General features: G+C 40.1%; 1 protein-coding gene across 1 annotated transcript in view; it reads right to left on the minus strand.

Moving 5' to 3' along the window:
- Positions 1 to 209: 209 nt before the first annotated feature.
- The window catches only part of nectin3a (nectin cell adhesion molecule 3a), a 28,157-nt gene continuing 14,404 nt past the window's right edge, over positions 210 to 13,962 (minus strand). The window contains exons 2-6 of the mRNA XM_087795644.1: positions 13,119 to 13,466; positions 9,282 to 9,581; positions 6,862 to 6,979; positions 5,622 to 5,773; positions 210 to 1,976 (exon numbers count right to left, since the gene is read on the minus strand). Coding sequence (XP_087651770.1) covers positions 1,321 to 1,976; positions 5,622 to 5,773; positions 6,862 to 6,979; positions 9,282 to 9,581; positions 13,119 to 13,466 — 1,574 coding nt within the window. The 3' untranslated portion in view covers positions 210 to 1,320. The remainder of the gene's footprint in view (positions 1,977 to 5,621; positions 5,774 to 6,861; positions 6,980 to 9,281; positions 9,582 to 13,118; positions 13,467 to 13,962) is intronic.

A 13,962-nucleotide genomic window follows, 5' to 3' on the forward strand; every position in this document is an offset into this window, starting at 1 on the left:
GAAATAAAAAAAGGATAATGACGAATCGGGGTTCCAGACAGAAATGCGGCCAGGACGCAGCCTGTTATCACGCGGAAAGCGGTGAAGAGTGAAGCAGAGTTTTGGCTGCCTTAATGTGCGAGACAGCTGTTAATACAAACTTGTTCATCCAGCACTTTGACACAACAAAAGGCTGATATTAACATCCAGAACCAGGGCTGCACAACATCACAAATCATTTTGACATCTGGAAGAACTACAGTTGAAGTAGTTTTTTGCTGCGGAATAAGATCTAGATCCAGCTGGACTTGTTCACGAGTGAGGGGATTCATTATAAATTGAGCTAAGAAAATCCAAACTCTTTGTCTCTGTACACTAGAAAGCTAATTAGATAGCTAGTAACGAATATTCTCAGAAAGAATCAAATGGATGTTGTAAAAACAGAAGAAATAAGACGGACTTATAGTTATTAAGGTGTGTTTGCTAATGTTTAGCCTTACTACAAACATATTGGATGTCTATCAGAGAAAACTACTAAAAATGAGTCAGAATTTATCCTTGGCCTTATTTCCGACATGAAGAAGTAGAAAAGGAAAGAAGAAAAAAATGTAGGATAGTAAAAAAGATGTTGACAACGTAAGTGATGCATATATTGAAAATGTTTAAAATTCGATTTGTGATGTTCATCAAATTAAATGAATAGCTTTAGAAGTGCTGCTGTAAAAGTGCTAGCATAGAACTGATATAGCGGTTGATTGTTACGATCCAGTGAAAGGTTTTCAAACAAACATTTTGATGTTTAAGTGTCAAGGTTGTGAGGTTCTGCAGCCCAAATTAGAACTGAACTCAGCACGTGTCAAGATTGTTCCACCGCGCTCCCTTTTAGCTCACTTTCCCTTTAACATGAATCCATCATTGTGATCTGGCTGCTTTGAAAGACTGCAGCAGATGTGGAATAATGCCCATGTGGAAACAAACAATGGTTTTAAAATGCCACAAGGAGGTTTATGGCAGCAGGGGGTTGAAATACTTGACTAACAAGGGTCTGAACATGTGACCTGTGACCTGTGCCGGGGGACAGGTGTACGCACTTTCAAGCGGAATAGAAAACCTTCACTGAAGCTTTGCGGAGCCATCGCAAACCATGTAGTCTCCAGTGTTGCTGCAGCCTCGAGAGGAGGCTACACAGTGTAACAGAATACACCAACGCCTCCACCAGGTGGAGTGGTTACAATCAAGGCCGAGTCACTTCCTTCACAGCAGTCTTTGTGAAACTGAGCTGGGCTTTTGTCCTTGACCTGAAAACGACTCGGCTATGCAAGTTTAGTCTCGGCCTCCGCCTCAAACATACCACTCCCTGCGCGAAATCACCGATCCGTCCATGTGTGACACGTAGTCACTCTCCGTGCCATTGTCATAGCAGTCCTCCGGCATGTACGGAGAGCCGTTGGACACGCCTGTGCTGTGCACGGGGGGCCAACATGGGTGCATGTTTTGGTTGTTGTAGTGGTCAGAGTAGTAGTTTCCCTCCTTGACGCCTCTGTGGTTGTCCCCCTTGTCGGTCCAGTCGTCTCTATCCTTGATTTCTGGGGTGTAGTCTGGATAGATGATGTCCCCGCCCAGTTTGGGTTTCAGCTCTTGGCTGCCTTTGCTTATCTTGTCACCGTAGACCTCCTGCAGCTCATGTGGCTGCAGAACATCCAGCTGAGCCTCCTTCTGCATGTCAGAGGGTCCCAGGTACTGCTTCGTGTAGTAGTCGCCCCGGAAGGTTCTGCGCTGACGCATGAAGCAGAACCCACCCAGTATGAGGAGAAGGATCAGGATGAGAATTCCTCCGACAGCGCCGCCGACGATGGTGGCCAGGCTGCCATCGGGCAGGGAGGCCAGGGTTGGGGAAGTGAACAGTGCTCGCTGCTGGTCCACAGCCGTGCCTGATCCTGAGGTGCCGTGGCGGGCTGGTGCTGTGGTGCTGGGAGAGGTTGTGGTGGGGGGAGGATCTGGGAAAGATGGAAAGGGAGAAAAATGCACAAGAAATAAACATTATTACATGTTTGTATTCAGTACCGTTGTTCTTCGTGTTCTACATTTCATTGCCAGCAGAATAATGTTGAAACACCACAGTAGACATTGGCAGTATTGCAAGGAGAGCAACAATGTCCAGCTGGTTGTGATCTGACACATCACGAGGATAACTTTTTTTTTTTGAGTTTAGTTTAGTCTTTTTTTGTTCATTTTGCATGCATATGGAAGGTAAGAAGCTACATTTACTTACGTTACTATACCATGCTTTTTTTTAAGGACTGATTAAAGCAGCACTGTGCAACATTTTACTACAATTATTCATCATATTTTCGGTGATGATTTGATTTGTCTAATTCTTAACAGTTAAAACTCACTGAGTGTAGCTGTTGCTATTTTTAATCATGCTTTTAACTTAAAATCTGCCTGAGCGATCATGTGTGGAAGTATATCAGTGTACACTTGATTAATGTTGTTGCTATTTTTCAAGCAGTGAATCATTAAAAAAAAAAAAATGTATTAGATTGAATTTGTATTAGCCTCAATACATTTTCTCATTTCTTTTTTAAATTCATAGCCTTCTTAAATTCAATATGAAAATGTTATTGTGAAGATTAGCTGATCAAGTTCAAACAAGTAGCTCTGTACTCCTTTGGCACTATCATACCAACATTTTATATTTATATTTATATTATATAAATAAAAGGCTATGCATTTTAAAATATTGAATTTAGGGAAATCCTTTTAAATGATTGGAAATATAATATATATTTTTGCTTTATTTAATTACATTATTTGAAAAACTAGTTCTAACTTTTTAAATGTACAATTATTTAATTAAGTTATTCAATAAAAACATATCTTTATCTTAATCTTTCAATATATGAATTACTGAATAAAAAAAAAAATGGTTGAAAATTCAACCATTCAACATAGATACAGTACACTTCCATAAGCATCTGAACACCAAACTTGTCTTATCTCAGGGTCATGCGTTTGTGGTATCCCTAACATAACAAGGGATACTTCAAACACATTTGTCTGTGGGCCTCCAGGTCACATTGATCCAGAGGTAACACAATGGTTAAGAGGTGAGTCTGACACAGCAGTTTCATTTCTTTTAAATATAGTTGAAGAACTTTTTGAATCTTGTCATGACAGATGTTTTTAGCTGAAGTGCGTGTTCATGAATTCTAGGTCGAAGTGTTCCATAGAGCTGAAGTGTTGAAAAGTGCATTTTCTTCTGTATTTTCGGCTGTTTTACAAACGTGATATCTTATCTGGAGCGATGAGTAAAGTCAACAGGCTTAAGGAAACAGCGGAAAGTAGAAGTATTTGTTTTTGTCTGAAGAGCACTTCACAGGTTACCACGGAGCAGGAAAAGGTTAAGTCCTCAAGAGGGATCTGGGGACAGAAGATCTGCACTCTAAGCACCTAAGTGGGGTGTGATCAGCTCTTCCCCTGTTTCCTTCCTAACCCCGCTGTGGGGAAGTCATGTGAGAAGATGAAACACTGTGATCGATGTGAGGATCCTGCGTCTGATTCTGTCCTCTGGTGGCCAGCGATTCTGAAAGCTGCCAGACCCATGAAGAGAGCACAAGGTCAGGATAAGTGTCTCCACTCTGACCTGGAGTCTTGATGGCTAAGAGCAGCCTGATACTGCCGTTCGATGGTTCAGAGAGGAGGGGGGAGACCCGTCTGGCTCAGCCTGCGTCAGCAGTGCAAGAAAATCATTTGAAAATGTGTCCCAAAAAAACCCCATCTCATTTCTATTAAAACTAAAATAAGGACATCAATGTAAATCAGGATAGACTAGGGTCAGGCGGTTCAACTCGGATAAGGGATTAAGCGGTGTGGGTCCTTAGTGCTCGATGCCTCTTTCATTGAGAGTCATTTGGATAAAAGTACTGGCTTAATCTGATCTGACCTGTCTTGGTTTCAATGTTCTTTGCTGGGTAGAGTTCATTATTCTCATTTCATGGAGTTCTTCTACACCAAAATAGAAGCATTTTAAATACTGACATGAAGTGGGGCACTTTGGTAAATTATATTACGATGTTAAACATTCGAAGTCAGTCAACTTGTAATTGAAAGTTATGCTACAATAAAAATGTTAAGTCATCTAAAAGTTTGCCTTTGTTTCAATTGAAATTCATATTTCAAATAGATTCTTTCAGTCAACACAGAAGAATAATTTCATGTTAACAGTACAATACAAATTTTAATTAACTTGATTTCAACTTAACAATGAGAGTTAAAACAGGATAAAACTTAGCCAAGGCTTTTAAATGTACATTCTCTCTTGCTTTAATTACCATGTTCTAATTTCTCATTCCCTAGTGCTGCTTTGAAGCTCACCCATTCAGACTGTACTGTGAATGAAATATAACAATGTTTAAATGTTCTTATGCTACTCCTCAGCTGTCCAAATGATGGAGAAAGTTTGTGAAATTGAGAATCTAATTACGTGCAGTTGTCTAGGGTACGAGCCGGGGGCCACTAACATGATGGACACAGATGAAGGACCAATGACGTACACATAGTAACCATCATTGTCTGTCATCATCCACTGGCCTGGAGGTTGCATTTAAACATCATGTAGGTTATGAACATCTGCAATCCTGTTTCTGATCATCTGAGACTGAGGCAGCCAAAAGCCACAAGGATTTGGAGACACTTGGGAATGCAAAACAGCGATGCTAGGCAACTTAGGGAGGGGATAGTAGGGGGTGGTAGCGGCAATCAAACCTGGCTATCTATCTACCGGGGGAGGGATGCGAGAGGCCGCATTGTCGGGTTCTTAATATCTGAAGAGAGCCAAGATAATTGCTCAGTGCAAGTCCTTCCTGGACAGGATGTCAGCTGTGCTTTCATTTGGAGCAGGACTCCAAACCAGGCCCCTGAACAGATGGAGCCTGACAGCTTTCTTGGGTCTTCTCCAGCATATAGAAGCCGAGAGGACTGCGTGTTAGTGGACTGTGATTCCACTAGCAGCAGTTGCTTTGTTTGGAGAGCGATTAAAAGAAGCAGAGGAGAAGTGAAGGAAAAAAAAACAGATGCAGAGTTCTCAGGATCCACACCCTTACTTTACAACCATGAACTGGAGCAGCAAAGCGTGAGCAGACAGAGGAAGCTGGCAGGAGGAGTTCAGCCTGCTGTGCGACGTCTTCTGAACAGAGCTTTGTCTGTTAATCACTACCATTTAGTAAGCCAGATAACTGGGAACGATTGACTTCATTGGCTTTAATTCATGAGGTGACATCACCTTGAGTAAAACACGTCTTTAAAAGCTTTAACATTCTGCACACAGGAAACATGAAATCTGACCCCAAACAAAACAAAAAAAGGGCTTGTTGGGTTGATACTCGGCTGACCCGGCAGCCGCCCAGACTCTTCCCAAGCGATATATCTCATGTTTACGAATACACTGCTGACATTTGGTAGCAATACTCTTTATCTGCATGTCTTTTCCTGTTTGTTGTCAAGAATGTGTGAAAGTGGATCTGGCCTTTTTACTGACAGGTTAAATCTGTGGTGGCTTGATTTGATCAAATTCAAACAACAAATGACCAAAACAAATCTCCCACGTTGAGAGAATCAAGGAAGAGAACATGTAACTGTACCTTGTACCCAGAGGTTAACATCTTGACTGCGCATGCCGATGTCATTTGTCACTTCACAGCGGTACACTCCAGAGTCATTGCGCTCCAGCGGGCGTGTGAAAGCAAAGCTGTTGTTTGATATCTCGACCCCCCTGGGCATCACTCCGTCCAACCTGTGCAGAAATCAAACATTATTTTTAAACTTTGTCACACAGTGTGGAGGCGTCAGCGAAAAAGTATTCTATGACTGGCACTGTTTGTTCAGATGCTCTGCTGCAACAATCGCACATGACAATTTGAGTGCATATCCATCACAGAACACAAGTGCGCTCCACGGACACAAGGTCTCACAGTCTGAAAAGAAAAACAAAAGAAAATAAAGCGCTCGGCTGTCTAGACTTAAACGGTGCTGTCAGCTCAAATGAGCTTCATATTCTTGTTTTCAAAGCGGGATGATGACAAAGAACTGCCAACAACTCTGAGGCATGAACCATTTGGAATCTTTTATTTATAGACGGGAGACTTCCCTATGGGGCCGAGCCGTCAACAGTGCCGGGGGTCGAGACTTAAGGGTAATTCTGAGGTAATTTATAGACAGCTCTGCTTTTAAATATAAGTTCAACAAAGTTGATATCCACAACAACTTGCAATATTGATAAAGCTTTTTGACTGATCCACTATTTTTATATTTTTACATCCACCGCATTATTCTGTGCTTAGAATGAAACCTGTGAAGCTTTTCTGTTTATATATCTATAATAAGTGATCAGACTGAATTGATTCTGAGTAACCCAAGTTATCAGGTCATTGTTGTTTGAATTGGATATCTAGTGTGATATCTGTATTATTATGTTTACTCTTATTACTGTTAACTGTAGCATGCCTATGGAATCACGTGAAAATGGAGACCAAACTTGTGTAAATATTTGCATTCATTTTGTATGCCCTTTGTTCCTTATTCCTAATTAACATTTCATTAAACGTCTTTCATTTTTATATTTGTTTGTTATTTGCAAACCACAAAAACAAACAGAAAATGTGAGTTTTCTATGTGATTTCTACTTAATATTAATAGATGGAATGTGTGTAGTTTCTGACTAACATGCACAGGAACATCGCCAGGGCAGGAAATATGGTCATTCAGTTTAAGCCGCAAGTCTTTGTGAAATTTGTAATCTGTGGTTGCTAAAAGCTTTGTGTAGAGGCAGCAGGAGATGAGTGTGACCATATAAATATGACTCAGACAGTTGTGGATACTGACCTGACCCATGAGAACTGTCTTGCAGGTGGATTCGCTCTGGCATCACAGAGGAACTTGACATTTCTTTGACCGACATACCAGTTGGCCTCAATTCCTGCTATCGAAACGCTTGGTGCAACTGCAAAACAAAAGATTTATACAACTTTGTTAAAGCGAAACACTGCAGACATATTAATATGGCCGTGTGACAAGTGTTCTGGGAGAACAAAGAGTGCACTGGGAGGGAGTGAACAAAAGGCTTTGCAGGTCTGTTGCAGGATTTCTGGTGAACCCAAGCCAAGAACAAACGAAGTAGATCGAAAGTTAAAAAATGACAAACTCTCTGTGAGCACAGATGCAGTGCGGCTGATAATAATCTGCTGCTTCACCGTGACAAAACAACAATAGGATACAGGAGCAGGCCATAATAAAAGCGACACGTGCCACTGTAATAAGACATCGCAAACACACAATTCAACGTCCAATTTTTGGTTTTGATTTCTCTGGAGAACAAATGAGGAACTCATTACAGGGGCAAGATGGCTCCATCATCTTATCTGCTGACCCTTTTCGCACACTTGAAAACAACATTGAAATTGTGCTTCTTTTGCAGTAAAATCCCTTGCCCCTGCATTTGACGTGATTTATTGAGCCACAAAGACTCTTTCTTCCTGTATTATTAACCTTGGTCTTTCCGTCCGCAGCCCCTCAGCAACCTCCTGCTACGAGTGTTGCTGTGGCTTGATCAATATTTCATAAAATACCTTCATTTGCCGCACACACACGGCCAAACTGACACTGGCCCTCAGTCCAGCCCGCCAGGGAAGCAAGCGGCAATGATTAGAACGTTAAGATGATTCTTAAATGGTTCTTTTATGGCTGAAGAAAGAGGAGGTTAGTGAGTAGACCGGTCACAAATCAACTTTACTGTATGAAGAGATCACTGGGATCAAGTAAGAGCTGCAGTTACCTCCTCAATATTTATTATTCTGATAATTTCTGATCTTATCATAAGACCACTCACAACATAATGACCATATATGCTCCATTGATTTTTAATCTAAGTCAAAGACCAGCAAAATTCAACTAGAGTTTCTGCAACCACCTGCAGCTCCTCAACATATAAACTGCAATTAAAAAGTAAAATCGTTGCAATAACGAGTCAATTTGTCTATTTATACCTTAAACACACAGTTATTATGGGGATCATTACCAGCGTATGTGGTGATGCCTGAACACCAAAGGTTGGAGTTGCTCCAGCAAATTGTCAGTAAATTTGTTTCCAGATTTGAGTGCTCATGTGCCCAGTCCCAAATCCAGTGTCTGGTTTTCAGGGGCAGGATTTCCAGGCGTGGTCATAGGAGGATGGTTTTGTGGTTTGGCAACTGGAAGTTTCCAGCCATTGATGTCATTTTGGCTTAACTCAAGCCTTAATTGGACTGGTTTGTATATTAATCTGAGGCGGAAATGACAAAACCTTCAAATCGGAACCCATGGTCCTCCTAGCGAACTTCCCACTAACAGAGAATCAGATTGAATTAAGAATTATTTCAACACCAATACAAACTACGGACTATGTAAACTGCTTATAACAAAAAAAATAGGTAGGAACCCTGGAAAAACCATTGACATAGAAAATATTGGCACCTTAATTACTTAAGACTCCAAAACATGGGAACATCTCAAACTTCCCAAACTCTGCAGTTTTCATAATAACCATGGCCTTCATGAAGAGAATTAACATGGACATTTATTTTCTAATTGGGACTCAAGCTTGCACCTTATGCGTTTAGGGTCTTTACCACTGGGGTACAAGTGATGCTATCTATGTAACTTTCATTTATTTAATTATATATACCTAAAGTTTACGTTGAACATTGAACAATAACAGATTTTCTTACAGAAGTCACACGACAAGATTATTCATATCAGTGATTAAATTGTATGTTGTGTTTCATAGTTCTGGGGAAAAAAAATCAAAAACTTCCTGAATCCAAGTGGAACTAGATTCCTAAGTTAAGCCAATAAAAAAAAAGGAAAATCATTAAATTCAAATTTACTCATCAACATTTTAAGATATGAACATACAATCCAATTTTGACCAGACCTAGCTGCCACTCGCTGTGGCATAGTTTTGCCACAGTAGACTGAGGCTCTGAAATGAGTATTAGATTAAGAACAATAATAATAAGCAATAAATAACTTAAGAAATTAATTATCTGTAAAAAGTATGCAGAGTGGAACCCGGGAGAGCTTTGCTAGAGATGCACAATAATTACTTTTCATTGGAAGAAGTTGTTGTGTCGGGTTACAGGCAACTTAATGGCGCATTAAAATATGACCTGACATGGAAGAAATGACAAGCTTGTTCTTGAGAGAAATCCCTTTAGTCACACGTAACTTCCTTAAAAACAGAGAATAATGAAACAAAAGAAACTTACATTGAATATTTAGTGTGTACGGGATGCGGAATTCAGTTAGTAGTGCTGGATGCCGCACCACACAGGTGAGGATCTTCCCCTGGGCGTAGCTCTGTGGCTGCCACATGTAGCTGACTTGAACGCTGGTGGTGCCGTTGAGTTCGTCCTGACTTTGCTTCTCACTCCTCCCATAGAGCTCAGTCTCCCAGAAAACCTCAGCAGCGGGTCGCCCTCGCTCCGCTATGCATGTTGCCACAAGGGACTCGTTCCCTCCATCCAGCAGGGCCGAGGGGCTGGCAGACACGTACACCTTTGGCTCCACTGTGTAAAGACATGGGAAAAAGAAAGAGGCAATGACAGAATTACTCAACATTACAAAATGCATATTGATTTTTCTTTTGCATAAATAAATAATGTCCATCAGTGTTCAGGCCAAAGGAAGTGGCCTCTGTATGCTTGAGAGCCAAATGACTTCTTCCATTTCATACATGCATTAAATATTGATGAAACATTAATAAAATTCAACCATACGAAGGCGTTTCAGTGGAGACCATATTGTTGTGGAACAAACATACTGAGTGTTTCGTGGAGGTTAATATACCAGAAGAGCATCCATTAACAGTCTCTTCTGGTCTACTTCTGATATGTCAAGAGGGTCATCTGCAAGACAAGTTCCTGTATATTCCTTAATGCTCAGAGCTACAGTTAATGTATATTACTTCCTAGCAATGACAACAGATTTATGATGAAAGTGACTCAGTCCAGATGATTTGTGGATATCAATTTGTGGTCTAAAGTAAAAAAAAACATTATCCAAAAGAGCACTGGAGATAAAAATACTAAGTTCCAAAAATATTTCCTTTATGAAACTACCCGTGGGGAAGTTTATAAGATGGTCTACAGTTCACAGCGCTCTGATTTCAAGCTATTTTCCATCTCCATCATCAGTTGCAGCACTTGTTCCATCCTTTTCTCTCCCCTGTGTTACATTCAGATTTTCCTTTTTCCCTCATCTGCCACTGTCTTTTTTTACAAAGCACTCGAGAGCAGCTGTTGAACTTAGTGCAACAGTGACAGCTTTAAAGCCAGCACGTGTGGACACACAAGGCCATCACCCTAGAGACATCTGCCATCTTCCCCCACTCCGACGTCAAATAACTTCAGGAACCTCTTCCCTCTGAAATAACCTGCCTTGGTCTCCCCTCCACCTACTTAACACTATTGAGTCAGCTACCTTGTATTCTGCACTCGCCCCTCCTCACTTACTGCTGACTATAAACAGTAGCTGCTCTATGTTCGAAGGCGATCTGGCTGAACCTTCAGAATGACTAAATCAGTGAGACATGTTCATTTGGAATAGCCGTCAAGAAGGGAGGGGAATACTTTGAGAGAGTCGAAAGGGTAACGATTTCCCTTCAGAAAACTAGCTGTGTTGTTCCACACTGCAACATACGCACCATATACTGCGACGTCACAGTAGGGGGGTTGGGTGTGTGTGGGACCACTTTATTTCCATGGTCATTCATTATGCCAAGACATCTTGACTATGGGAAACATCAAAAACATATCTTTGTTCACCTTAAAAGTGATCAATCTGCTAAAGTTATTATTGTGACTTTGTTTTAGCCCAAGAGCTGATGTTTAGACTACTTAATCCCTCCCTAATGATCATTCATGTTCTGTTTTTCTAATCACTCTGACATTTTCTCCACCTGGAGAATTCACTCCAAGATTCGCTGAAAAAAGGTTTCCCGTACATTTCTTAAAGTATCCAGAGATTCTACCGGGAAAAAAAAGGGGATTAATTGTTGGATACTATTTAATTGATAAAATTTTAATGGATTGAGCAGCAAGGTTTGAAAATCCACCTGGAATATGTATGTTTTCCTTTTCCTTGCACTGGTGTTACCCATTTTCCTAACATAAGCTTAAATTTCCGTTCTGGCTTAAATAATGCTCTCAGTAAGATTTAAACTTGTCAAGACACAAGTTGGAAAAAAAAAAATCAACAAAGGGATAATTCATCCAACCTTGCAGAATATGATGGCAATTTAAGCACACTGTTTACATGAGAGAAAGAACATTGAATGGCAGAACTTTTTCTTTGTACCGTGGTTTTACTGTTTTCCGTTTAAGATCCTAACTACTTTGCTCAGAAGAAAACAAAACAAAACATGGGTAATACAAGTTTCCAGATAACAATACTGTTTTCAAGCTAATGGAGGACATCAGTATGTGTGAATGGCTGTCAAAGTGCTTTGTGACCCTGGTCTAGAAAGGCGCTATATAAATAGAGATTATTATTATTATTATTATAGATTGGATCACATATGTATTATTTGTTTATAAAAGAGGTTGATCATTTGACTCAGTGAACTGGAGTCACATATACACACACATATACAGCAATATGCCTATGCCAATAAGTCTCAATTAATTTAACTAGTTTTAACTAGGATTATTTTATAACCCTGAAACTGCTCCCCCTGTTGACATTTTAGAAATTAACAATCCTATGTAACCCTGTATCTCACTTTTAATTAATTCATTGCAGTGAACAACTATATTTTTGAACTGCTATGGCTGTGTTTGTGAAACCATCTTGGCAGAGTTACTTCTGGAAAATATTTGTAAATGTCAATTACTTTTTTTAACAGGTTAAATATGGCTATGGTTTGAAATTCCATGATTCAATCCATTCATACATTAACAACATATTGTGTTCAAGTGTTTTGTTATTAACAATCTATGTTTCCATATCCTCCATTTCTTATTACGTTTTCAGCACAGTATAACAAAGAACAATATATATCAAGCCAATAGGTTTTATTTTCCTTCCTTTCGCCCACTGGGCAGAACCTTTGGCTCAAAATGCTCACTTCCTCTTGGACTGATACTGATATTCTTGTCATGTTTTTTCACCATTAGTTACAGAAACAAAAATGAGGAGGGACGTTGGTTTTTGGCGTAACAGGCAGTATATAATTGTCTTGCATACCTTTACAGGATGTACTGTGGTGTTGCTCTGGGTGGGCTATTTTGAATAGGTGAGATCAAGACAATTGAGAACTGATAATTGCATAATATGTGAGGTGTTGATAAACATGATGTAGATCCCAAGGCTCATTTATGCATGTTTAAATGAGACTCTGGTTTTCTTGAGCTGCCCTCTCTTCTGTGACAGAAACAGAACTCAGCACATTCTCCAACAGAATTGCCCAATACAACCAAAAACACACAGATGAGAAAGCCTCTTTTCATTGGTGCCTTGGGAACTCCAAACTGCTGAGTTTAGGTCCTGTCCTTGTGATGCGCTTTTTCTCACAGAAATGCTCTGCGGTAGAACCCTAATTCCCACATGGCCCATATTAAATTGCTAAGCACACATATTTCTGCAATAATTATTCCCAATTTGCATCTGAATTGTGGGAAAGAGCATGTGTATGTGGAAGTGCATACATGTAGTTCATTCTGGACCAAAATAAGGTGGAGAAGAATAAGGTGTAATTTGACAAGGCGAGAGATAAGAGATTGTAGCAGCAACAACGAAGCACTCATTAAGTGTTCTCTTGATAAGAGAATGATAAGAGAAGAAAAATCTGACCTGATGTCTGTCTATAAATCAATTTAAACTTTCAGTTCCACAATTTAACAAACCTGGCTTTTGTGTAAGGAAACTTTTCAGAGTGCTGAATTTTGATTTTATTCGCCAAAGTATTATTAGTAGTGAAATACTATTTGGAGGTACCAGTAGCCACACCGACCTCATCAATTATTGTCAGGTCAAGTCAATAAATATGTGCAGCCACTTTGATACAATCTTGTCACAATTTGTCAAAATGGATGAATTAATCTTACCAAACACATCGACGTAGGTGGATTCTTGGGTATTTCCCAAAGGAAATGTTGCCACTTTGCAGGTGTAAGAGCCAATATCTTGAAAGCCAACTCCTGTGAGAGTTATGGTGGCATCTCGTATGGACGGGGATACAAAGGAGATGCGCTTTGTATACTCTGAAGAAATAGAAATTCCATATTCAGGGTTGAACACTGCCAGGGTGATGGTGCCAGAAGGAAGGTGGCGTTCCCAGGAGCTCTGTGTGAGGTTTAGATTTGGGCCCAAGTCTATTCTGCAGGTGAGCGTGATATCTTTCCCCAGCACCGCATGAACTTTGTCCTGAACCATCACCTGGTTACTGCCCACACCTGGTGACAAACAATGAGAGAAGAATGTAGTTAGAGACCAGAAATACAACTAAATAAGTTCACAAATGGCACACATAAACGCAACAACAAGCTATTTTTTGATGTAATTGAGAAACTGCTCAGATTATAGAAGTAGAAGTTATAACTTAATGATTATAGTTGTTGACTGGTCCAGTCACATGTAATTAGAGTATTTTTTCAAATGCTTAATTGAAGGTAGTAAACAACAGACTTGCACAGCAGGACATGCATGCTGTCCCATATGCTGATTATACCTCAGAAGATTTGGACGTACATGAAACAAAATGGTCTCATTTTCAGGCCTTAAACTTTTTTATGAGAGCCCTAATGCATCGCACACAGTTTTTGATGGCATGGTATTCATTTGATGAATTAAATACAAGCCAGGAACCCTTTTCATTCAGTGGTCCTTATGCTAGCCTTTCAACTGTTGAATGAATGAATGCAAGGATTTACAGTTTTGGAAGTTGTTGGC

This window comes from Callionymus lyra, chromosome 7, assembly GCF_982586985.1.
Source record: "Callionymus lyra chromosome 7, fCalLyr1.hap1.1, whole genome shotgun sequence".
Lineage (NCBI taxonomy): Eukaryota > Metazoa > Chordata > Actinopteri > Syngnathiformes > Callionymidae > Callionymus > Callionymus lyra.